The sequence below is a fragment of the Hyla sarda genome, chromosome 10 (assembly GCF_029499605.1).
Source record: "Hyla sarda isolate aHylSar1 chromosome 10, aHylSar1.hap1, whole genome shotgun sequence".
In the NCBI taxonomy this organism is placed as follows: Eukaryota; Metazoa; Chordata; class Amphibia; order Anura; family Hylidae; genus Hyla; species Hyla sarda.
Window position 1 is genome coordinate 9,864,230 of NC_079198.1, and position 25,971 is coordinate 9,890,200.

General features: G+C 43.1%; 2 protein-coding genes across 12 annotated transcripts in view; one reads left to right on the plus strand and one right to left on the minus strand.

Moving 5' to 3' along the window:
* The window catches only part of LOC130293770 (signal-regulatory protein gamma-like), a 91,365-nt gene extending 79,733 nt beyond the window's left edge, over window positions 1-11,632 (minus strand). For 3 of the 6 annotated variants that reach the window (XM_056542847.1, XM_056542848.1, XM_056542849.1), the window contains exons 1-5: window positions 11,182-11,632; window positions 6,699-7,034; window positions 6,134-6,430; window positions 5,881-5,982; window positions 5,605-5,665 (exon numbers count right to left, since the gene is read on the minus strand). In XM_056542847.1, the coding sequence (XP_056398822.1) occupies window positions 5,640-5,665; window positions 5,881-5,982; window positions 6,134-6,430; window positions 6,699-7,034; window positions 11,182-11,254 (834 nt within the window). In that variant the 5' untranslated portion in view covers window positions 11,255-11,632 and the 3' untranslated portion in view covers window positions 5,605-5,639. Of the gene's footprint in view, window positions 1-118; window positions 230-3,149; window positions 3,343-5,604; window positions 5,666-5,880; window positions 5,983-6,133; window positions 6,431-6,698; window positions 7,035-10,605; window positions 11,131-11,181 lie in introns of those variants that run through there. The other 3 variants (XM_056542850.1, XM_056542846.1, XM_056542851.1) reach the window with 3 other exon arrangements.
* A 2,343-nt stretch (window positions 11,633-13,975) lies between these two features.
* USF2 (upstream transcription factor 2, c-fos interacting) overlaps window positions 13,976-25,971 on the plus strand; it is a 56,574-nt gene continuing 44,578 nt past the window's right edge. The window contains exon 1 of one of the 6 annotated variants that reach the window (XM_056543152.1): window positions 13,976-15,938. In XM_056543152.1, coding sequence (XP_056399127.1) covers window positions 15,895-15,938 — 44 coding nt within the window. In that variant the 5' untranslated portion in view covers window positions 13,976-15,894. The remainder of the gene's footprint in view (window positions 15,939-25,971) is intronic. The other 5 variants (XM_056543157.1, XM_056543151.1, XM_056543156.1 and 2 more) reach the window with 5 other exon arrangements.

Genomic DNA, 25,971 nt, shown 5'->3' on the forward strand with positions numbered 1-25,971 from the left:
CTCTCCCAAGACAATGTATCATCCTCTGTTGTGGCGTGGCTGGGTCTTGTTTCTGAGCTCTAGCCCCTCCCCCTCAGTGATGTCATCACCGCTGTTCAGCCCCTACAGCTTCATCACCATCTCCCTCTCATACACACATATACTTACATAACTTTATTGAAAGATTTAGGGAGATTGAGGAGACTAATGCATAATTCTTCTCCTATATCACAGCAGGGCATTTGGAACTCTGTATTAGAAAAAACAGAAGCTCGGACTGCTACAAAGATATAGTAAGGAAATGATCAGCGCAGAATTTTGGGCCATAGAAATTACAAAGTGTTAAAGTAAGAGATTATCGTTTACATTTTTGTTCAGCCTGTTGGGGGCGCTCTATAAATTCTACAGTATCATCTATGGCAGTGTTCCCCAAGCTTTTGGCTTTTCAGATGCTGCAAAACTCCCATCATGTTCCCGGCTGCTAGGATATTGTCAAGGACCAACAGGGGGGACAGGAAGAGAGCCCTAAACTGACCCCAAAACCGCTTTCCCAGCCTACTTGCCCACTCACCCTAAACGGTGAGTCAACAACTGTGAGCCGGTCCCTTCCTGTGCTAGAGTGCAGTGGCGTAAAAACAAATAATAAACATAGTCAGTCACAGGCCAGAAACGGAAAACTACTACATATCCAGATATACCAGACAGAATACAAATACTAACAATGCAGAATATAACTCACAAACAGAATATACTGAATTAACAAACAGTTCACAAAATCGGATATGAGATAAACGGCAGACATGATAAAAAGACTAGGCATGATATGAGTATACAGCAGAATCCAGGAGATGAAGGGGATAGCGGAAGAACTGAGAGCCAAAACACTAAAACTGAACGGGTAAAATAGAACACTGTTCACATACAGGTACAAGTACAAAGGACAAAGGATTGGATAAACCAAACAGGATATAAATAAAGGACACTGTTCACACTGGGACACAGAACATACAAACTAGAACTGGATGAGTCTGAATAGACTCCAGCATACCGAACAAGAATATAACATACAGAAACAGGGTATAAAACTAGACTCAGACACAGTGTGAACACCGAAAAAGCTGAACAGACATAATCTTAAAACCGACAAATGTAACACAGACTAAAAGCTACAATGAACAAAAATATTTAACCATGGATAAAACTCAGATAATATCACAAGATAAATACAAGGTGCAAGCTCAAGCAGACATGGAAGGGTTTTGCACAAACAGACACGGTGGCATAAAACTAACAGACATCATAGTATTGCACTGAATAACCAGCACCAGTATGCAGGATTACTCTGGCTAAATAACTCCACCCGAGTTCTCATTCGCTCAGAGCATTAACTATTCCCTATCCAGGTGGAAAAGCAAACTGTTCTGAACAAACTAGTGTGTGAATACACACCTAAACAGAAAAATACAAAAACAAATAAACGGACATTACAGATATCATGGGGCATAAAGTTTTGCATGTGACAGGAATGTCCAAAGCTTTGATTTCAAACACTTTTATTGAATATTTTGGCATCACATCAAGCTAAAGTGGCCATATTAGATAACACAGGCATCCGCAGTGGCCATTACAGAATATAAACATTGAGGGGGAGATTTATCAAACCTTGTGCAGAGGATCATTGGTGCAGTTGCCCATAGCAACCAGATTCCAGCTTTCATTTTTAAACAGGCCTCTGAATAATGAAAGCTGAAATCTGATTGGTTGCTATGGGCAACTGCTCCACTCTTCCCCGTGGTTTGATAACTCTCCGCCTTAGGCCTCATTCACACTACAGAGATTCTATGAAATTACGCTGCCTCGTTCACACGTCAAACGTTCCGCAGTGGAATCGGATTCCACCGGGGGTTTATTTTCAATGGTGCTTAAATTGCCACGGACATAGGCGCAGATTCCAGAGCATGGTGAACGGCGCAGACCCACTGTGGAAATTCAGTAAGAAAATTTCTTTAGGGTTCGTTCACACTACAGAATTCAGCGAGGAAAATTGCCTCCCTGAATTCCTCCTGAATTGGTGCCCTCATTATTCCATGATACTGGAGCAGACATAAGGGGACATCAGCACTAATTTTCGTGTCGCAAATCTATGGGAGGGGGCGTGGTGCCCGTCACGCCGCCTCCCATAGACTTGCATTGAGGGGGCAGGACGTCACGAGGGAGCATGGCCAACCCCAGCAGCGCAATCAGAGCTTTCGGAACTAAATAGACCTGATAACAACCAGGCCGGTTCTTCCTCTAGGCAAAATAGACAGCCGCCTAGAGCGCCATCTTGATGGGGGCACCGTTCTGCCTGTTGTAATAAAGTTAGCCAGCATCTGAAGCACCTGCCCATCTGAAACACCTGCCCATCAAGCAAAACCCCGCCACGCTACCTACCCCCCACCTGTACTATAATAATCAGCATTTTTCCGCCTGCTGGAGGAGTGCAGCGTCACTTCAGAGGCAGACAGGGGCAATCACTAAGCCCAGGTCCATCCAACATCCTGACAACGCGTGCGCCTCCATACACCGGGAAGAGCCAATGGGCGGGGTCAAGGGGCATTAAAATTAGGTTTCACCTAGGGTGGCGGAAATCCTCGCACCAGGCCTGATAGCAGCAGCATGTCATGTGACAGGCGGCTGCTGGGGCGGGGGATTCAAAACGATCCATCTTTTTATCGCTGTGCCCAGAGATCAGGACGTTTATGGGGCTGGTAGTCTATGGGGGTAGAGCAAGAGCTGCCTGGCAATGCCAACAGGTGCCCATGGCTGTTCTGAGCACAGACCAGATGATATCTGAGCGTGCCCGAGGCTCAGGGTAACAGGCAGCTGCGGGGGAAGCATGCTCAAATGCCCTCGGGACTTGCTGCCAGTCGTCAGGAGCACTATGGGGGTGGCTGCTCAGATTCTGATTCAATCTTCCGACCGGATCCAATATTGCATCGGAATACGGAAATTCTGTAGTGTGAACTGAGCTTTAGAATCACATTGGGGGAGATTTATTAAAACCTGTCCAGGGGGGAAAGTTGCTGAGTTGCCCATAGCAACCAATCAAATCGCTTCTTTCATTTTCCAGAGGCCTTTTTCAAAAGTGAAAGAAGCGATCTGATTGGTTGCTATGGGCAACTCAGCAACTTTTCCCCCTGGACAGGATTTGATAAATCTCCCCCATAGAGATCAAAGGGAATTCTGGAGATTCCGTAGTGTGAACTAACCCATAGTCTAATCTTTAATACGTAATCACATGACGACAACCAAAAGTGCAGTTAATACGGGATTCCGGGTCCTGGTGCTGCCGGAAGACATTTTGGAAGGAGATTTATAGGACTGCAAAAGAAGGATATCGGATAAGGAAGAAAATAACAAGAAAAATCGTCCAATATGTAGACATTCAATGGGGGAGATTTATCAAAACCTGCGCAGAGGAAAAGTTTTACAGTCGCCCATAGCAACCAATCAGATCACTACTTTCATTTTGCAGAGACAATGTTAAAAATGAAAGAAGCGATCTGATTGGTTGCTATGGGCGACTGGGCAACTTTTCCTCTGCGCAGGTTTGTTAAATCTCCCCCAGTGTGTTCAATGTTCTCCTCTCCGCCATATTCCAATACTTTCTCATGTGAACCGTTCTTATAACCCCACACGGCAGTGTTTTTCAAAAAGGGTGCCTCCAGCTGTTGCAAAACTTCAACTCCCAGCATGCCCGGACAGCCGAAGGCTTTGGTTGGATAGGGGATAAGATGTCTAGGGGTGGAGTATCCCTTTAAGCAGCTGTATGCTACAGAGGAAATTATTTTCTTTTTGAATTTCTTTTTTGTCTTGTCCACAGTGCTCTCTGCTGACACCTAATGTCCGTATCAGGAACTTTCCAGAGCAGGAGAGGTTTGCTATGGGGATTTTCTCCTGCGCTCTAGACAGTTCCTGATACGGACAGAGGTGTCAGCAGAGAGCACTGTGACAAAAACAAAAAAGAAATAAAAAATAGAAAATAATTTCCTCTGTAGCATACAGCTACTTAAAAGTACTAAAAGTACTTATAGGGGTACTCCGGTGAAAACTTTATTTTTTATTTTTTTTAAATCAACTGGTGCCAGAAAGTTAAACAGATTTGTAAATTACTTCTATAAAAAAAAATCCAATACTTTCTCATGTGAACTGTTCTTATAACCCCACACGGCAGTGTTTTTCAAAAAGGGTGCCTCCAGCTGTTGCAAAACTTCAACTCCCAGCATGCCCGGACAGCCGAAGGCTTTGGTTGGATAGGGGATAAGATGTCTAGGGGTGGAGTACCCCTTTAAGCAGCTGTATGCTACAGAGGAAATTATTTTCTTTTTGAATTTCTTTTTTGTCTTGTCCACAGTGCTCTCTGCTGACACCTAATGTCCGTATCAGGAACTTTCCAGAGCAGGAGAGGTTTGCTATGGGGATTTTCTCCTGCGCTCTAGACAGTTCCTGATACGGACAGAGGTGTCAGCAGAGAGCACTGTGACAAAAACAAAAAAGAAATAAAAAATAGAAAATAATTTCCTCTGTAGCATACAGCTACTTAAAAGTACTAAAAGTACTTATAGGGGTACTCCGGTGAAAACTTTATTTTTTATTTTTTTTAAATCAACTGGTGCCAGAAAGTTAAACAGATTTGTAAATTACTTCTATAAAAAAAAATCCAATACTTTCTCATGTGAACTGTTCTTATAACCCCACACGGCAGTGTTTTTCAAACAGGGCGCCTCCAGCTGTTGCAAAACTTCAACCCCCAGCATGCCCGGACAGCCGAAGGCTTTGGTTGGATAGGGGATAAGATGTCTAGGGGTGGAGTACCCCTTTAAGCAGCTGTATGCTACAGAGGAAATTATTTTCTTTTTGAATTTCTTTTTTGTCTTGTCCACAGTGCTCTCTGCTGACACCTAATGTCCGTATCAGGAACTTTCCAGAGCAGGAGAGGTTTGCTATGGGGATTTTCTCCTGCGCTCTAGACAGTTCCTGATACGGACAGAGGTGTCAGCAGAGAGCACTGTGACAAAAACAAAAAAGAAATAAAAAAAAGAAAATCATTTCCTCTGTAGCATACAGCTGCTTAAAAGTACTAAAAGTACTAATAGGGGTACTCCGATGAAAACTTTTTTTTTTTAATCAACTGGTGCCAGAAAGTTAAACAGATTTGTAAATTACTTCTATAAAAAAAAAATCCAATACTTTCTCATGTGAACTGTTCTTATAACCCCAAACGGCAGAGTTTTTCAAACAGGGTGCCTCCAGCTGTTGCAAAACTACAACTCCCAGCATGCCCGGACAGCCGAAGGCTGTCCGGGCATGCTGGGAGTTGTAGTTTTGCAACAGCTGAAGGCACCCTGTTTGAAAAACACTGCCATATGGACATGACTACCCCCTCCGCCTATTATCTCTATAGGTGGGGATCCCAAATTCTTATTTTTAAATAAATATCTTCTCTCAGGAGGATCTATTCTTCTTGCTGATGGTTTCCAGGTAGCAGCGCAATAGTATACAGTAAAGATGTCTGCCGACTATAGAGCCGGCGGTGCTTCACTTTATTATCCGTCACTTTATCTATTATGTAGGTGAACTTACCTCAGTACTGAATATATGTCGGATCTTTATTCTTCTCATTTGTTTTTGCATCTCTTTTGTACTAGGAATAAAAAAAAATAATAAATAAATAAATAAAACATAACATGAAATATAGACTATGGGTCAAAATGGCAAATCTGCTACCAAGAAATATGCAAGCGAGAGGTGCATCCCGGCCAATCAGGAGCCCGGAAAGCTGAGTGGAAATATCTATAAAGGATGATCCAGCTTTCCCGGGACCAGATTTAATAAAGAAATGGCTGAAAGCATCTTTACCTGTCAGAAGAATGCTGATGGTAAGGCCAAGTATCAGCGCTATTTTAAGAACGTTCAGATATTCGACGAGCCGATATCCGCTCACGCCAGACTGAGACGGATCTAGAGAATAAAAGCGTAAAACGTTAGAATAAAAAAAAACATAAAACAAACGTTGCAAAAAAAATAAAAAATTTGGAATACGTGAATGCGAAAGGATTTACTGCCATCTGCAGGCAAAACGCTGCAATTACATCAAACCATCAAGGCTCACCGTGAGAGTAGTTGGCGTACAATGGTGCTGGAAAAGATATGTGACGGACAATGCAGGATACAGTCAGCAAGCTGGTTTTAAACCATGACGGTAAGACAAGGTAACGGGCAGCATGAAAGTTGCCGTGATCTGACTTCCATATCTCTAAAGGTCTAGGATCGGGAAAGTCAATGTCATTGCTGTGCCAAGTTATCGCGATGTCCGGTGGGTAGTAGCCAGATGTGCGGCAAGTAAGGACTGTGTCTTCTTGTGACGTGGCGGATACCTTCAGGTAGATCTCTGGATGTGACGGATGAGCTGAGAAGAGAAAATATAAGGGAACCGGTTTAGTGATGAGCAGCAGAGGCCGTATTCGAATTTGCGATATTTTGCGAATATTTGAACGAATATTCATCCTATATTCCCGAATTTCGCATAATCACTATGTTCGTTCTCTTTTCTTTTTTTTTTTTTTCATGCAAAAAATTCGTAATGAAACCCGCAAAGTGCACTTGCATCCTAATCGTGGTTATATGCTTTATTATTGGCAGAAAATACTGTAATAAAGGGTTAATTCTCCCCCTACCGTACACAACGAGGCTGGTCCCAGGTCCTCGCTCCTCTGGCTTCTCCCACATACACACGTTGCAGAAGTAAATCCCAGCATCTTCCCAGGTGATGTTACTGATGACCAGCGAGGCGTCTCCTTCACTCAGAAAAGTCTTGGGGTGAGCAAGAGAGAAGCGGTTTCTCAGAGGAACGGCTTGAAGGGAGGTCATGTTCCCATCTAATGGAGCTTTATACCAGGTCACCGCACCCTTTCTATTAGATTCAGTAGAGAAAAAGCAACCCAGCTTGGTCAGCTGACCCTGAGTGACGACCAGAGACGGAGGGGACTGGAGAACTTTTAAATCAAACATCCCTGGGGTGAAAAACAATGGGTCAATACGGGGCAAGAAGAGGTTACATGAAGAACATAATGTACATAGTCAGGAACATGTACTCTATAGTAAAGATTATACAAGGATACTAGAATAGAATCAATAGTCAGGAACATTCATGGTGAAGAATCTACAGAAGTCCAGAACATACAAAGCATAGAAAGAAAAAAGAAAAAGAGGGGAATTTGCGCCCCTAGTGAAGGACGTTAGGGTTAAAAGTTTACACGTATTTTTGGTTAAACTCGCCGGAGGATGTTGTGCTCAGAGCACAACACCTAAAGCGCTTGGTATGGTAGTAATTGCCAGATCCGCAGCCTCAGTCCTCTGGAGTCAGGAAAGCTGTCCCAGTATAGTATAGTAGCAGGTGTAGTGGAAAATTGAACCGATCTTGGCGCTGGAACTCTGGAGTTCCAGCGCCAAGATCGGTCCAATTTTCCACTACACCTGCTACAGAACATACAAAGGGAAGAGCCTACAAAGTCCAGAACATACAAAGTCCAGAACATACAAAGTGCAGAACCTACAAAGTGAAGAACCTACAAAGTGCAGAACATACAAAGTGCAGAACATACAAAGTGAAGAACCTACAAAGTGCAGAACATACAAAGTGCAGAACATACAAAGCGAAGAACCTACAAAGTGCAGAACCTACAAAGTGCAGAACATACAAAGTGCAGAACATACAAAGTGCAGAACATACAAAGTGCAGAACATACAAAGTGAAGAACCTACAAAGTGAAGAACCTACAAAGTGCAGAACCTACAAAGTGCAGAACCTACATAGTGCAGAGCATACAAAGTGAAGAACATACAAAGTGCAGAACATAAACAAAGTGCAGAACATACAAAGTAAAGCGCCTACAAAGTGCAGAACATACAAAGTGAAGAGCCTACAAAGTGCAGAACATAAAAAGTGAAAAACCTACAAAGTACAGAACCAACAAAGTGCAGAGCATACAAAGTCCAGAACTTACAAAGTCCAGAACCTACAAAGTGCAGAACCTACAAAGTGCAGAACATACAAAGTGAAGAACATACAAAGTGAAGAACATACAAAGTGCAGAGCATAAAAAGAGCAGAACATACAAAGTGAAGAACCTACAAAGTGCAGAGCAGGTTGGTCTGTACATCATGATGACCTCCATCAGGTTGGTCTGTACATCATGATGACCACTATCAGGTTGGTCTGTACATCATGATGACCTCTATCAGGTTGGTCTCTACATCATGATGACCTCTATCAGGTTGGTCTGTACATCATGATGACCTCTATCAGGTTGGTCTCTACATCATGATGATCTCTATCAGGTTGGTCTCTACATCATGATGACCTCTATCAGGTTGGTCTGTACATCATGATGACCTCTATCAGGTTGGTCTGTACATCATGATGACCCCTATCAGGTTGGTATTATATCATGATGATCTCTATCAGGTTGGTCTGTACATCATGATGACCTCTATCAGGTTGGTCTGTACATCATGATGACCTCTATCAGGTTGGTCTGTACATCATGATGACCTCTATCAGGTTGGTATTACATCATGATGACCTCTATCAGGTTGGTATTACATCATGATGACCTCTATCAGGTTGGTATTACATCATGATGATCTCTATCAGGTTGGTCTGTACATCATGATGATCTCTATCAGGTTGGTCTGTACATCATGATGACCTCTATCAGGTTGGTCTGTACATCATGATGACCTCTATCAGGTTGGTATTACATCATGATGACCTCTATCAGGTTGGTATTACATCATGATGACCTCTATCAGGTTGTTCTCTACATCATGATGACCTCTATCAGGTTGGTCTGTACATCATGATGACCTCTATCAGGTTGGTATTACATCATGATGACCTCTATCAGGTTGGTATTGTATCATGATGACCTCTATCAGGTTGGTCTCTACATCATGATGATCTCTATCAGGTACGTCTGTACATCATGATGACCTCTATCAGGTTGGTCTTTACATCATGATGACCTCTATCAGGTTGGTATTACATCATGATGATCTCTATCAGGTTGGTCTCTACATCATGATGACCTCTATCAGGTTGGTCTCTACATCATGATGACCTCTATCAGGTTGGTATTACATCATGATGATCTCTATCAGGTTGGTCTCTACATCATGATGACCTCTATCAGGTTGGTCTCTACATCATGATGACCTCTATCAGGTTGGTCTGTACATCATGATGACCTTTATCAGGTTGGTCTGTACATCATGATGACCCCTATCAGGTTGGTATTATATCATGATGACCTCTATCAGGTTGGTCTGTACATCATGATGATCTCTATCAGGTTGGTATTACATCATGATGATCTCTATCAGGTTGGTCTGTACATCATGATGACCTCTATCAGGTTGGTCTGTACATCATGATGACCTCTATCAGGTTGGTATTACATCATGATGACCTCTATCAGGTTGGTATTACATCATGATGACCTCTATCAGGTTGTTCTCTACATCATGATGACCTCTATCAGGTTGGTCTGTACATCATGATGACCTCTATCAGGTTGGTATTACATCATGATGACCTCTATCAGGTTGGTATTGTATCATGATGACCTCTATCAGGTTGGTCTCTACATCATGATGATCTCTATCAGGTTGGTCTGTACATCATGATGACCTCTATCAGGTTGGTCTGTACATCATGATGACCTCTATCAGGTTGGTATTACATCATGATGACCTCTATCAGGTTGGTCTCCACATCATGATGATCTCTATCAGGTTGGTATTACATCATGATGACCTCTATCAGGTTGGTCTCCACATCATGATAATCTCTATCAGGTTGGTATTACATCATGATGACCTCTATCAGGTTGGTCTGTACATCATGATGACCTCTATCAGGTTGGCCTGTACATCATGAAGACCTCTATCAGGTTGGTATTACATCATGATGACCTCTATCAGGTTGGTCTCCACATCATGAAGACCTCTATCAGGTTGGTATTACATCATGATGACCTCTATCAGGTTGGTATTACATCATGATGACCTCTATCAGGTTGGTATTACATCATGATGACCTCTATCAGGTTGGTATTACATCATGATGACCTCTATCAGGTTGTTCTCTACATCATGATGACCTCTATCAGGTTGGTCTCCACATCATGATGACCTCTATCAGGTTGGTATTACATCATGATTACCTCTATCAGGTTGGTATTACATCATGATGACCTCTATCAGGTTGGTCTCCACATCATGATGACCTCTATCAGGTTGGTCTCCACATCATGATGACCTCTATCAGGTTGGTCTCTACATCATGATGACCTCTATCAGGTTGGTCTCTACATCACAAGAAGATACCTCTTTCTCTTGGACCATGACCATCTTCACACAATGACACACTTGTTTGGGTCTTCAGACTATGACTATCTTGTTGGTGCTTGTTCTATTTCTCCAATCTCTTCATATACATAATAATATTCTTTATTTATATAGCGCACACAGATTCCGCAGCGCTGAATAATAATAATAATACATGCTGTATTATGTTATAACCTGGGTTTTCTGATATTTTGTCCATTGGTGTTTCCAGTGAGAGATCTCGAATGTGTCTCTAGGTCCATAGCATCTTTGAAGGTCTTCTTCTTCAAGACGAAACATCAGAGGTGTCACCATGTTTTCTGACCAGAACATTCACCAGCAAGGTCTTGACATCCATAGCTTATCGTTGAAGGTCTTCTTCTCCTTCTTCGCCAGGTTGGTGTCTACATCCTGATGGCTACCCCAGACCCAAACATCAGAGGTGTCACCACGTTTTCTGACCAGAACATTCACCAATAAAGTCACTTAGACCCTGAAACTTTGCAGCAACAATGCAGATAATTGGCAAAGTGGTGCCAGATCGGCATCAGGTGTTCAGCACATCAGTATTATGGGTGCTGGTCACCAGCTTCATGTGTACTGATATAAGGACATATTCATCCAACAAGGTGACGTCTATCCAGAAATTCTGTTAATCTACAGTTCCTTGACATTCTGGATTATCAGAATTTAACTCTTTCTATTAAATCCTATTCATCGACACCACAGTCACCCCCACCCGACCAACCCACCCCTGCACATACAACTCACCTGCTGGAATCAAATGGATCCAGATCAGGACCCTGAAGAAGAACGGTGTCTGGCCCATGGTGCTGGGTCCCATACAATGTAGTGCGATTCATCCAGTAGATGAAAATAGGGAGGGGTATCTGGAAATGGGTGGGCTACCAACGCTAAAGATTTCTAATGTGGTTTTGCACTTAGAACATCCATTCTGCTGACTCTGCCTTCACGAGACCAAGACCCAATTTCCAGGACACCGCAGTAGCTTGCGGCCAATGCTGTATATTTACGGCTCTTACACAATCTTTACCCGGATGTTAAATGGTTAATAAACCCTAAATGTAGAGTTTTGCAGTTTGTATAGATGTCTGAAAGCAGCTTTATGCCCCAATTTGCTCTTAAAGGGGTACTCCGGTAAAAAACATTTTTTTTTTTTAAATCAACTGGTGCCAGAAATACTTCTATTTAAAAATCTTAATCCTTCCAGTACTTATGAGCTGCTGTATGCTCCAGAGGAAGTTCTTTTTCTTTTTGAATTTATTTTCTGTCTGACCACAGGGCTCTCTGCTGACACCTCTGTCCATGTCAGGAACTGTCCGGAGCAGGAGCAAATCCTCATGGAAAACTTATCCTGCTCCAGACAGTTCTTAAAATGGACAGAGGTGTCAGCAGAGAGCACTGTGGTCAGACTGGAAAGAACTACACAACTTCCTCTGGAGCATACAGCAGCTGATAAGTACTGGAAGGGTTAAGATTTTTTTAATATAAGTCATTTACAAATCTGTTTAATGTTCTGGCACCAGTTGATTTAAAAAAAAAAAATTGATTTTCACCAGAGTACCCCTTTAACGCACTGACCTCCTTGTGAGCTTGTGATTTTGGACACAATGATCAGTACTGCAGTGTAATGTATGGGGGATTGAAATACCAGATTTCTGGCTACCCCAGACTCCAAATAGCTTTCATGGTGCCTCCAGCTGTTGCAAAACTGCAACTCCCTGCATGCCCAGACAGACAATGGCTGGGACACAACAAGCAGCCTGGGTATGTTATCATACAGGTATTGGATTTAAAGGGGTACTCCCGTGGAAAACTTTTTTTTTATATATATATTTATTTTTAATCAACTGGTGCCAATAAGTTAAACAGATTTGTAAATTACTTCTATTAAAAAAATCTTTATCCTTCCAGTACTTATTAGCTGCTGAATACTACAGAGGAAATTATTTTCTTTTTGGAACACAGAGCTCTCTGCTGATTCGCGAGCACAGTGCTCTCTGCTGACATCTCTGTCCATTTTAGGAACTGTCCAGAGCAGCATATGTTTTCTATGGGGATTTTCTCCTACTCTGGACAGTTCCTAAAATGGACAGAGATGTCAGCAGAGAGCACTGTGCTCATGATGTCAGCAGAGAGCTCTGTGTTCCAAAAAGAAAAACATTTCCTCTGTAGTATTCAGCAGCTAATAAGTACTGGAAGGATTAAGATTATTTTTAATAGAAGTAATTTACAAATCTGTTTAACTTTCTGGCACCAGTAGATAAAAAAATTAAAAAAAGTTTTCCACCGGAGTACCCCTTTAAGGCTACCTGTGACTCACAATAGACTGCTCATTTAGACTGGAGCCATCGTGCCCTAATAGAGCAGTGGTGACCTGTAAAGAATGGGGGAGAGATAGAGCAACATGTCATTTTGTTGCACACTACGGTATCACAGCATCTAGGAGAGTGTTTCCCAACCAGGGTGCCTCCAGCTGTTGCAAAACTACAACTCCCAGCATGCCCGGACAGCCGTTGGCTGTCCGGGCATGCTGGTTGTTGTAGTTTTGCAACAGCTGGAGGCACCCTGGTTGGGAAACGCTGTTCTAGAAAGAGGATACAAACCTGCTGACTAAGGAAGAAAACGCAGTCAGCGGATGAGCCTGTGCTAGTAATACAGTTATGTCCTCCCCACACATCCCCTCCATACACTTATATTCACTTACATCTAAAAAAGGCAAAAAAAAATAAAAAAAAATTACAAAGCGGTAAAATTACGAACGCGCCCCCTCCATGCGTTCCCCAGGCTTCCAATAGACAATGCAGCTTAATCAGAGACATTAAAGGGGTATTCCAGGGAAAAAACTTTTTTTCTTATATCAACTGGCTACAGAAAGTAAAACAGATTTGTAAATTACTTCAATTAAAAAATCTTAATCCTTCCAATAATTATCAGCTGCTGAAGTTGAGTTGTTCTTTTCTGTCTGGCAACAGTGCTCTCTGCTGACACCTCTGCTTGTCTCGGGAACTGCACAGAGTAGAAGAGGTTTGCTATGGGGATTTGCTTCTACTCTGGACAGTTCTTACAATGGACAGAGGTGTCAGCAGAGAGCACTGTGCTCGTGATGTCAGCAGAGAGCTGTGTTCGTGATGTCAGCAGAGAGCTCTGTGTTCCAAAAAGAAAAGAATTTCCTCTGTAGTATACAGCAGCTAATAAGTACTGGAAAGATTAAGATTTTTTAATATAAATAATTTACAAATCTGTTTAACTTTCTGGCACCAATTGATTAAAAAAAAAAAAGTTTTCATCGGAGTACCCCTATAAGTACTTTTAAGCAGCTGTATGCTACAGAGGAAATTATTTTCTTTTTGAATTTCTTTTTTGTCTTGTCCACAGTGCTCTCTGCTGACACCTGATGTCCGTATCAGGAACTGTCCAGAGCAGGAGAAAATCCCCATAGCAAACCTCTCCTGCTCTGGACAGTTCTTGATACGGACATCAGGTGTCAGCAGAGAGCACTGTGGACAAGACAAAAAAGAAATTCAAAAAGAAAATAATTTCCTCTGTAGCATACAGCTGCTTAAAGGGGTACTCCACCCCTAGACATCTTATCCCCTATCCAACCAAAGCCTTCGGCTGTCCGGGCATGCTGGGAGTTGTAGTTTAGCAACAGTTGGAAGCATCCTGGTTGTGAAACAATTGTCTAAGTGTTTAAGTCAGGGCTCAAGTCCTGCAGGAACGCGTGGGAACTAAGGTCATGCACTTTTTCTACAGCAAGAACACCATCCCCATAAGCAGGAGTCCTGCAGGACCAGCCCTTTAGTGGAAGAGTTCCTACACTTTTTCCCCCAGGACTTGACCCCTGGTTTTAGTGCAATCGGATTCCCTTGGTGTGAATAGGGCCCTATAGAGATCAGGAAGGGTAATAGCCGACGAGCACTAGGACCTTGGACAGAGAACTCCCTCCACCTCACAAGCGCTTGGCGTCACGTGGTAATGACATGTCACATGACGCAGAGCTGACAGCTCCACGCGCCGCCTCCCTCTACAGCATTTTTTTTTATGTGGGCGGAGCCACTTAATGTCTTTGTTCAAACTGATGCGCGACCCCGCGTTATTTGGCGCTTTTCGCGGACGCGATTTTTAGAGACTTTTTTTCCCCCCTCTCTCCTTGTCGCTTTCTTCTGTTAGCGGCAATAGCGACCGACCGCTTCTGACACAACCATAACATTTACGTCCACGTATAGAACAAATATATATATTAAAAAAAAAAAAAAAAAGTCCCGACCACTGCTAAAAATATATTAAAAAGACGTGAAACATAAAATCTGTCTCGTAGTTCCCTGAGTGCAGTATGCGGTGGGCAGAGGCTGCGCGAGCTCACTGGAACTGTCATTCTTATGTTTGTGGCGCCCGCCCGCTCCGATACAGAACAGCCCCCTGTATTCTCTATAGCAGTATTTGTGTTTGTCGGGCCCGCCGCTCTGACACAGCCCTGTATTCTCTATAGCAGTATTTGTGTTTGTCGGGCCCGTCCGCACAGCCCTGTATTCTCTATAGCAGCAGTATTTGTGTTTGTGGCGCCCGTCCGCACAGCCCTGTATTCTCTATAGCAGTAGATTTGTGTTTGTCGGGCCCGCCCGCACAGCCCTGTATTCTCTATAGCAGTAGATTTGTGTTTGTCGGGCCCGCCCGCACAGCCCTGTATTCTCTATAGCAGTAGATTTGTGTTTGTGGCGCCCGCCCGCACAGCCCTGTATTCTCTATAGCAGTAGATTTGTGTTTGTGGCGCCCGCCCGCACAGCCCTGTATTCTCTATAGCAGTAGATTTGTGTTTGTCGGGCCCGCCCGCTCTGACACAGCCCTGTATTCTCTATAGCAGTATTTGTGTTTGTCGGGCCCGCCCGCACAGCCCTGTATTCTCTATAGCAGTATTTGTGTTTGTTGCGCCCGCCCGCACAGCCTTCTCTATAGCAGCAGCTTTGTGTTTGTGGCGCCCGCCCGCACAGCCCTGTATTCTCTATAGCAGTATTTGTGTTTGTTGCGCCCGCCCGCACAGCCTTCTCTATAGCAGCAGCTTTGTGTTTGTCGGGCCCGCCCGCTCGCGGTTTGAGCGCTGCTTCTTGTGTCTCGGGCCCGCCCGCTCTGTTTCTGCCCTCCCGCTCTCCAGTACAGCAGCAGCAGCCGCCTAAGCTGAGGGATCCGCCCGCTCCTCCCGCCCGTGTGCCGCTCGTTCCCGGTGCCGCTGTCCGCTCCGGTGTGAGGTGCTCTCGCTCCTTCTCCCCGCCTCCCTTCTCCTCACGTGTCCCGGCGGCGGTGCAGGAGAGGCAGGGAAGGGATCTCCTCACATGACCCGTGTGTTTGTCCCCGTGATCAGATCCGTCGGGCCTCCCGCCTCCTCCTCCTCCCCGGGCAGCCCCGGGCCCCGGCCCTGCTCAGCCTGACCCGGGGGGGGCCCTCTCCCTGACCGAGCCCCGACACATGGACATGCTGGACCAGAGCCTCGACTCTTCCGCCGCCGCCAGGTGAGAACTCGAGCCCCAGGCTGCGGCCTACAACGGGGGGAGGAGGGGACAGCGCACAGGCCTGACACATAGGAGCAGTGGGGGTAATAACGTGTAATGCACCAGCCTGGGGGGGGGGGGATAATAACATGTAATATACCAACCTGGACTATAATAACTGTATAATACACCAGCCTGGGGGATAATAACATGTAATATACCAACCTGGACTATAATAACTGTATAATACACCAGCCTGGGGGGGGGGGGGGGGGGATAATAACATGTAATATACCAGCCCGGACTATAATAACATATAATACACCAGCCTGGGGGGATAATAACATGTAATATACCAGCCCGGACTATAATAACTGTATAATACACCAGCCTGGGGGGATAATAACATGTAATATACCAGCCCGGACTATAATAACTGTATAATACATCAGCCAGGGGATAATAACATGTAATATACCAGCCCGGACTATAATAACATAATATACCAGCCTGGGGTGTAATAACTGTATAATACACCAGCCTGGGGGGATAACAACATGTAATATACCAGCCCGGACTATAATAACATATAATACATCAGCCTGGGGATAATAACATGTAATATACCAACCTGGACTATAATAACTGTATAATACACCAGCCTGGGGGGATAATAACATTTAATATACCAGCCCGTACTATAATAACTGTATAATACATCAGCCAGGGGATAATAACATGTAATATACCAACCTGGACTATAATAACTGTATAATACATCAGCCAGGGGATAATAACATGTAATATACCAGCCCGGACTATAATAACATAATATACCAGCCTGGGGTGTAATAACTGTATAATACACCAGCCTGGGGGGATAACAACATGTAATATACCAGCCCGGACTATAATAACATATAATACACCAGCCTGGGGGGATAATAACATGTAATATACCAACCTGGACTATAATAACTGTATAATACATCAGCCAGGGGATAATAACATGTAATATACCAGCCTGGACTATAATAACTGTATAATACATCAGCCTGGGGATAATAACATGTAATATACCAACCTGGACTATAATAACTGTATAATACACCAGCCTGGGGGGGGGGGGGGATAATAACATGTAATATACCAGCCCGGACTATAATAACATATAATACACCAGCCTGGGGGGATAATAACATGTAATATACCAGCCCGGACTATAATAACTGTATAATACATCAGCCAGGGGATAATAACATGTAATATACCAGCCCGGACTATAATAACATAATATACCAGCCTGGGGTGTAATAACTGTATAATACACCAGCCTGGGGGGATAACAACATGTAATATACCAGCCCGGACTATAATAACATATAATACACCAACCTGGACTATAATAACTGTATAATACATCAGCCTGGGGGGATAATAACATGTAATATACCAGCCAGGGGATAATAACATATAATATACCAGCCCGGACTATAATAACTGTATAATACACCAACCTGGACTATAATAACTGTATAATACACCAGCCTGGGGGATAATAACATGTAATATACCAGCCCGGACTATAATAACTGTATAATACACCAACCTGGACTATAATAACTGTATAATACATCAGCCTGGAGTGTAATAATATACCAGCCAGGGGATAATAACATGTAATATACCAACCTGGGGGATAACAACATATAATATACCAACCTGGACTATAATAACTGTATAATACAGCAGCCTGGGGGGATAATAACATATAATATACCAGCCCGGACTATAATAACTGTATAATACACCAGCCTGGGGGGATAACATATAATACACCAGCCTGGGGGGATAATAACATGTAATATACCAGCCCGGACTATAATAACTGTATAATACATCAGCCAGGGGATAATAACATGTAATATACCAGCCCGGACTATAATAACATAATATACCAGCCTGGGGTGTAATAACTGTATAATACACCAGCCTGGGGGGATAACAACATGTAATATACCAGCCCGGACTATAATAACATATAATACACCAGCCTGGGGGGATAATAACATGTAATATACCAACCTGGACTATAATAACTGTATAATACATCAGCCAGGGGATAATAACATATAATATACCAGCCCGGACTATAATAACTGTATAATACACCAACCTGGACTATAATAACTGTATAATACACCAGCCTGGGGGATAATAACATGTAATATACCAGCCCGGACTATAATAACTGTATAATACACCAACCTGGACTATAATAACTGTATAATACATCAGCCTGGAGTGTAATAATATACCAGCCAGGGGATAATAACATGTAATATACCAACCTGGGGGATAACAACATATAATATACCAACCTGGACTATAATAACTGTATAATACAGCAGCCAGGGGATAATAACATGTAATATACCTGCCCGGACTATAATAACTGTATAATACATCAGCCAGGGGATAATAACATGTAATATACCAGCCTGGACTATAATAACTGTATAATACATCAGCCAGGGGATAATAACATGTAATATACCAGCCCGGACTATAATAACATAATATACCAGCCTGGGGTGTAATAACTGTATAATACACCAGCCTGGGGGGATAACAACATGTAATATACCAGCCCGGACTATAATAACATATAATACACCAGCCTGGGGGGATAATAACATGTAATATACCAACCTGGACTATAATAACTGTATAATACATCAGCCTGGAGTGTAATAATATACCAGCCAGGGGATAATAACATGTAATATACCAACCTGGGGGATAACAACATATAATATACCAACCTGGACTATAATAACTGTATAATACATCAGCCAGGGGATAATAACATGTAATATACCAGCCCGGACTATAATAACATAATATACCAGCCTGGGGTGTAATAACTGTATAATACACCAGCCTGGGGGGATAACAACATGTAATATACCAGCCCGGACTATAATAACTGTATAATATACCAGCCTGGAGTGTAATAATATACCAGCCAGGGGATAATAACATGTAATATACCAACCTGGGGGATAACAACATATAATATACCAACCTGGACTATAATAACTGTATAATACAGCAGCCTGGGGGGATAATAACATATAATATACCAGCCCGGACTATAATAACTGTATAATACACCAGCCTGGGGGGATAACATATAATATACCAGCCCGGACTATAATAACTGTATAATACACCAGCCTGGGGGGGATAACATATAATATACCAGCCTGGGGGGATAATGACATGTAATATACCAGCCTGAACTATAATAACATGTAATATACAAACCTGGGGGGATAACATGTAATATACCAGCCTGGACTATAATAACATATAATACACCAGCCTGGGGGGATAACATATAATACACCAGCCCGGACTATAATAACTGTATAATACACCAGCCTGGACTATAATAACTGTATAATACACCAGCCAGGGGATAACAACATGTAATATACCAGCCCGGACTATAATAACATATAATACACCAGCCTGGGGTGTAATAACTGTATAATACACCAGCCTGGGGGGATAACAACATGTAATATACAAACCTGGGGGGATAACTACATGTAATATACCAGCCTGGAGTATAATATACTAGCTTGGAGTGTAAAAATGTAAAGTACAGTAGCCTGGGGTGTAATAACAACATATAGTATACCAGTCTGGGGTGTAATAACAACATATAGTATACGAGTCTGGGGTGTAATAACAACATATAGTATACCAGTCTGGGGTGTAATAACAACATATAGTATATCAGTCTGGGGTGTAATAACAACATATAGTATACGAGTCTGGGGTGTAATAACAACATATAGTATACCAGTCTGGGGTGTAATAACAACATATAGTATACCAGTCTGGGGTGTAATAACAACATATAGTATACCAGTCTGGGGTGTAATAACAACATATAGTATACCAGTCTGGGGTGTAATAACAACATATAGTATATCAGTCTGGGGTGTAATAACAACATATAGTATACGAGTCTGGGGTGTAATAACAACATATAGTATACCAGTCTGGGGTGTAATAACAACATATAGTATACCAGTCTGGGGTGTAATAACAACATATAGTATACCAGTCTGGGGTGTAATAACAACATATAGTATACCAGTCTGGGGTGTAATAACAACATATAGTATACCAGTCTGGGGTGTAATAACAACATATAGTATACCAGTCTGGGGTGTAATAACAACATATAGTATACCAGTCTGGGGTGTAATAACAACATATAGTATACCAGTCTGGGGTGTAATAACAACATATAGTATACCAGGAGGGGGCACTGCATAGGCCTGACAAGGATACACTGAAGTGTCATAACACAAAATATATCAGCCTGGTGTGTAATATGATATACAGCTCCGGCCATATAGTGTCCACCACTGGTGTCCTATAATATATCAGCCTGGTGTGTAATATTATGGGGGAGGTGCTGGGCTCTGTATTTACACTCCATATAACATCCCTCATATATAATGCCACAGAACAGCCGACCAAGTGCTGATATCTGGATGGACCATATGTTATTGTATTAGGCTCCGTTCACACTATAACATTCTTCCACTTTAAAGATCCGTTATAATGACCCGTTATGAAAACCCTGACAATCGTCCGTTAAGCAGCCGCTACATAATCCCATTATAGTCTATGGGATTTTTACATTATCCGTTTTAACCCGTCATTGCCCGGTATTAATAACAGACTATGACTGGATAAAATGGGTAAAGTAAAAATCCCATAGAATCTAATGGTATTATAACGGGTCTTTAAAATGGAGGATTTTATAGTGTGAAAGGAGCCTTATAATTACATTTGTATATAAACTCCGGCCATAACACAGACTGGTGTGTATTAAAATAGATATATACAGTATATATATATATATATATATATATATATATATATATATATATATATATATATATATCTCAAACATTATATGGCATGCCACTGGTGTGTAACATCGAACATATGCTGTGTGTGTATATATATATAATGTTAGTGTGTGTGTGTGTATATATATAATGTTAGTGTGTGTGTGTGTATATATATATATATATATATATATATATATATATATATATATATATATATATATATATACACACACACACACATATACATACATACACACAGCTCTCTCCTCCTGCCCTGTCACTGGTGTATAATAATAATAGTATTATAAAACATGTGCTGTATATATATACAGATCGCAGGTGGTGTCAGTGATCTCTGGTGTATAATAATAATCGTAATAATAATAGTGATTGTTTGTTTATTATTATTATATAAATATCTCTCATTCTTAGATCCCCTGTCAGCACTCTCTGGTGTCTTACACTGATAGAACACACGTAACCTGCATTGTCTATGGCCACATCACTGTTGTTTCTCTCATTTACCAGTTTAAAGATCTCTGCTTGCTGTCGGTGTACGTGAGTGAGACAGTTCACATCCAGGGACCGACGACTCTACCATTACACATACAGACAGCTGAGGGTTTGCTACAATTGTCAGGAGTGACTCCATTCTGGACAAGGGTTGTTGATCCAGGGATTTATTCTGATGCCAGATGTTGTCGGGAAGGATTTTTTTTTCTTCTTCTGTGGCCCTCCAGATGTTGCTAAACTACAAATCCCAGCATGCCCTGACAGCTAACGGCTGTCCTATATCATCCGCACAAATAGCTTGTATGCTGTTGCAAAACTACAACTCCCAGCATGCCCGGACAGCCAACGGCTGTCCGGGCATGCTGGGTGTTGTAGTTTTGCAACAGCTGGAGACACATTGTTAGGAAAACACTTTTCTAGATATGAGCTTATGTGCTGCTATGTCGGATCGATCCATTATTGTAGGGATTCACTGTGCATTGGTTTGGTCCACATTTAGCTGACAGCTGAGACACTTCATTGGATCAGTCCATTATTGTAGGTAGTGACTGTATATTGGTTTGGTCCACAGTTAGCCGACAGCTGGGACACTTCATTGGATCAGTCCATTATTGTAGGTAGTGACTGTGCATTGGTTTGGTCCACAGTTAGCCGACAGCTGGGCAGTTCATTGGATCAGTCCATTATTGTAGGTAGTGACTGTGCATTGGTATGGTCCACAGTTAGCCGACAGCTGAGGCAGTTCATTGGATCAGTCCATTATTGTAGGTAGTGACTGTGCATTGGTTTGGTCCACAGTTAGCCGACAGCTGAGGCAGTTCATTGGATCAGTCCATTATTGTAGGTAGTGACTGTGCATTGGTTTGGTCCACAGTTAGCCGACAGCTGAGGCAGTTCATTGGATCAGTCCATTATTGTAGGTAGTGACTGTGCATTGGTTTGGTCCACAGTTAGCCGACAGCTGGGCAGTTCATTGGATCAGTCCATTATTGTAGGTAGTGACTGTGCATTGGTATGGTCCACAGTTAGCTGACAGCTGAGACAGTTCATAGGATCAGTCCATTATTGTAGGTAGTGACTGTATATTGGTTTGGTCCACAGTTAGCCGACAGCTGGGACACTTCATTGGATCAGTCCATTATTGTAGGTAGTGACTGTGCATTGGTATGGTCCACAGTTAGCCGACAGCTGGGACACTTCATTGGATCAGTCCATTATTTTAGATAGTGACTGTGCATTGGTTTGGTCCACATTTAGCCGACAGCTGGGACACTTCATTGGATCAGTCCATTATTGTAGGTAGTGACTGTGTATTGGTTTGGTCCACAGTTAGCTGACAGCTGAGACAGTTCATTGGATCAGTCCATTATTGTAGGTAGTGACTGTGCATTGGTTTGGTCCACAGTTAGCTGACAGCTGAGACAGTTCATTGGATCAGTCCATTATTGTAGGTAGTGACTGTGCATTGGTTTGGTCCACAGTTCACTGACAGCTGGGCAGTTCATTGGATCAGTCCATTATTTTAGATAGTGACTGTGCATTGGTTTGGTCCACAGTTCACTGACAGCTGGGCAGTTCATTGGATCAGTCCATTATTTTAGATAGTGACTGTACATTGGTTTGGTCCACAGTTAGCTGACATTCAGCTGGGACAGTTCATTGGACCTATCCATTATTGTAGGTAGTGACTGTACATTGGTTCAGCCCACAGTTAGCTAGCAGCAGGCCTCGGCATACTTGCGTGCAGTGCGCTCTCCTCCTGACTGTCCCCCTCACTCATGATGGCAGCTTCTCCTGCAGGTTGAGAGGACACACAACTGACTGAGGCCAGGACCTACCCTCCGCTACCGCTAGATATGTTGGCTGTCTGGGCATGCTGCGCGTTGCAGTTTTGCAACAGCTGGAGGGCCACAGTTTCAGGGGTATCTGGTTGGACATATGGATTTTTTTTCAGCATTAGGATAAGTTCACACCACACAATCTCCGCACAGAATTCAGAACTCCACTATTCTAGGATTGGTGTGAAGGAAGGTGACAGGAGGCGCAGCAGGAGGGAGGCTGACGGGAGGCGCAGCAGGAGGGAGGCTGACGGGAGGCGCAGCAGGAGGGAGGCTGACGGGAGGCGCAGCAGGAGGGAGGCTGACGGGAGGCGCAGCAGGAGGGAGGCTGACGGGAGGCGCAGCAGGAGGGAGGCTGACGGGAGGCGCAGCAGGAGGGAGGCTGACGGGAGGCGCAGCAGGAGGGAGGCTGACGGGAGGCGCAGCAGGAGGGAGGCTGACGGGAGGCGCAGCAGGAGGGAGGCTGACGGGAGGCGCAGCAGGAGGGAGGCTGACGGGAGGCGCAGCAGGAGGGAGGCTGACGGGAGGCGCAGCAGGAGGGAGGCTGACGGGAGGCGCAGCAGGAGGGAGAGTAACAAGAGTTCCCAGGAGGTGCAGGGCGCTCTCAGGACACGGCCTCCAATAGCATTCCGGAATTGGCCTGTAAGTGCGGGAGGATCTACTACAGGCCACCACCAGGGGCAGCACAGAGCAGTGTCCTCGGCATAGGTGGCTCAGTCCTAGATTAAAAGGGGATACATCAGCCGCTGGGTGTATCTAATCATTATATCCCGATGGTGCTCAGGCTGACGAACATTTAGGTGCCAGGATGGAATTCTCAATCCATGATGACCTGGTGCCTGGGATATGTAGAGTCTTGGCTAAGAGACGGGGAACAATGGGGGAGATTTATCAGAACCCGTCCAGAGGAAAAGTAGCTGAGTTGCCCATAGCAACCAATCAGATCGCTGCTTTCATTTTCCAGAGGCCTTTTCAAAAATGAAAGAACTGATGTGATTGGTTGCTATGGACACCGCTCTTCCTCTGGACGGGTTTTGATAAATCTCTGGAAATGTCTCCAAGGAAAAAGCAAAAAAATGTGCAGCAAAGACGACCTGAAGAATGTGGAAAAGTAAAGTCGTGTAGACTCCATAGAATCTGTCACCTATGTACAGTATAATCCGCAGACATAGAATCTGTGTCACCTATGTACAGTATAATCTGCAGACACATAGAATCTGTCGCCTATGTACAGTATAATCCGCAGACACATAGAATCTGTCACCTATGTACAGTATAATCTGCAGACACATAGAATCTGTCACCTATGTACAGTATAATCCGCAGACATAGAATCTGTCACCTATGTACAGTATAATCCGCAGACATAGAATCTGTGTCACCTATGTACAGTATAATCCGCAGACATAGAATCTGTGTCACCTATGTACAGTATAATCCGCAGACACATAGAATCTGTGTCACCTATGTACAGTATAATCCGCAGACACATAGAATCTGTCACCTATGTACAGTATAATCCGCAGACACACAGAATCTGTCACCTATGTACAGTATAATCCGCAGACACATAGAATCTGTCACCTATGTACAGTATAATCCGCAGACACATAGAATCTGTCACCTATGTACAGTATAATCTGCAGACACATAGAATCTGTCACCTATGTACAGTATAATCCGCAGACACATAGAATCTGTGTCACCTATGTACAGTATAATCCGCAGACACACAGAATCTGTCACCTATGTACAGTATAATCCGCAGACACATAGAATCTGTGTCACCTATGTACAGTATAATCCGCAGACACATAGAATCTGTCACCTATGTACAGTATAATCCGCAGACACACGGAATCTGTCACCTATGTACAGTATAATCCGCAGACACACGGAATCTGTCACCTATGTACAGTATAATCCGCAGACACACAGAATCTGTCACCTATGTACAGTATAATCCGCAGACACATAGAATCTGTCACCTATGTACAGTATAATCTGCAGACACATAGAATCTGTCACCTATGTACAGTATAATCCGCAGACACATAGAATCTGTCACCTATGTACAGTATAATCCGCAGACACATAGAATCTGTCACCTATGTACAGTATAATCTGCAGACACATAGAATCTGTCACCTATGTACAGTATAATCCGCAGACACATAGAATCTGTCACCTATGTACAGTATAATCTGCAGACACATAGAATCTGTCACCTATGTACAGTATAATCCGCAGACACATAGAATCTGTCACCTATGTACAGTATAATCCGCAGACACATAGAATCTGTCACCTATGTACAGTATAATCCGCAGACACATAGAATCTGTGTCACCTATGTACAGTATAATCCGCAGACACATAGAATCTGTCACCTATGTACAGTATAATCTGCAGACACATAGAAACTGTCACCTATGTACAGTATAATCCGCAGACACACGGAATCTGTCACCTATGTACAGTATAATCCGCAGACACACGGAATCTGTCACCTATGTACAGTATAATCCGCAGACACACGGAATCTGTCACCTATGTACAGTATAATCTGCAGACACATAGAAACTGTCACCTATGTACAGTATAATCCACAGACACATAGAATCTGTCACCTATGTACAGTATAATCCGCAGACACATAGAATCTGTCACCTATGTACAGTATAATCCGCAGACACATAGAATCTGTCACCTATGTACAGTATAATCCGCAGACACATAGAATCTGTCACCTATGTACAG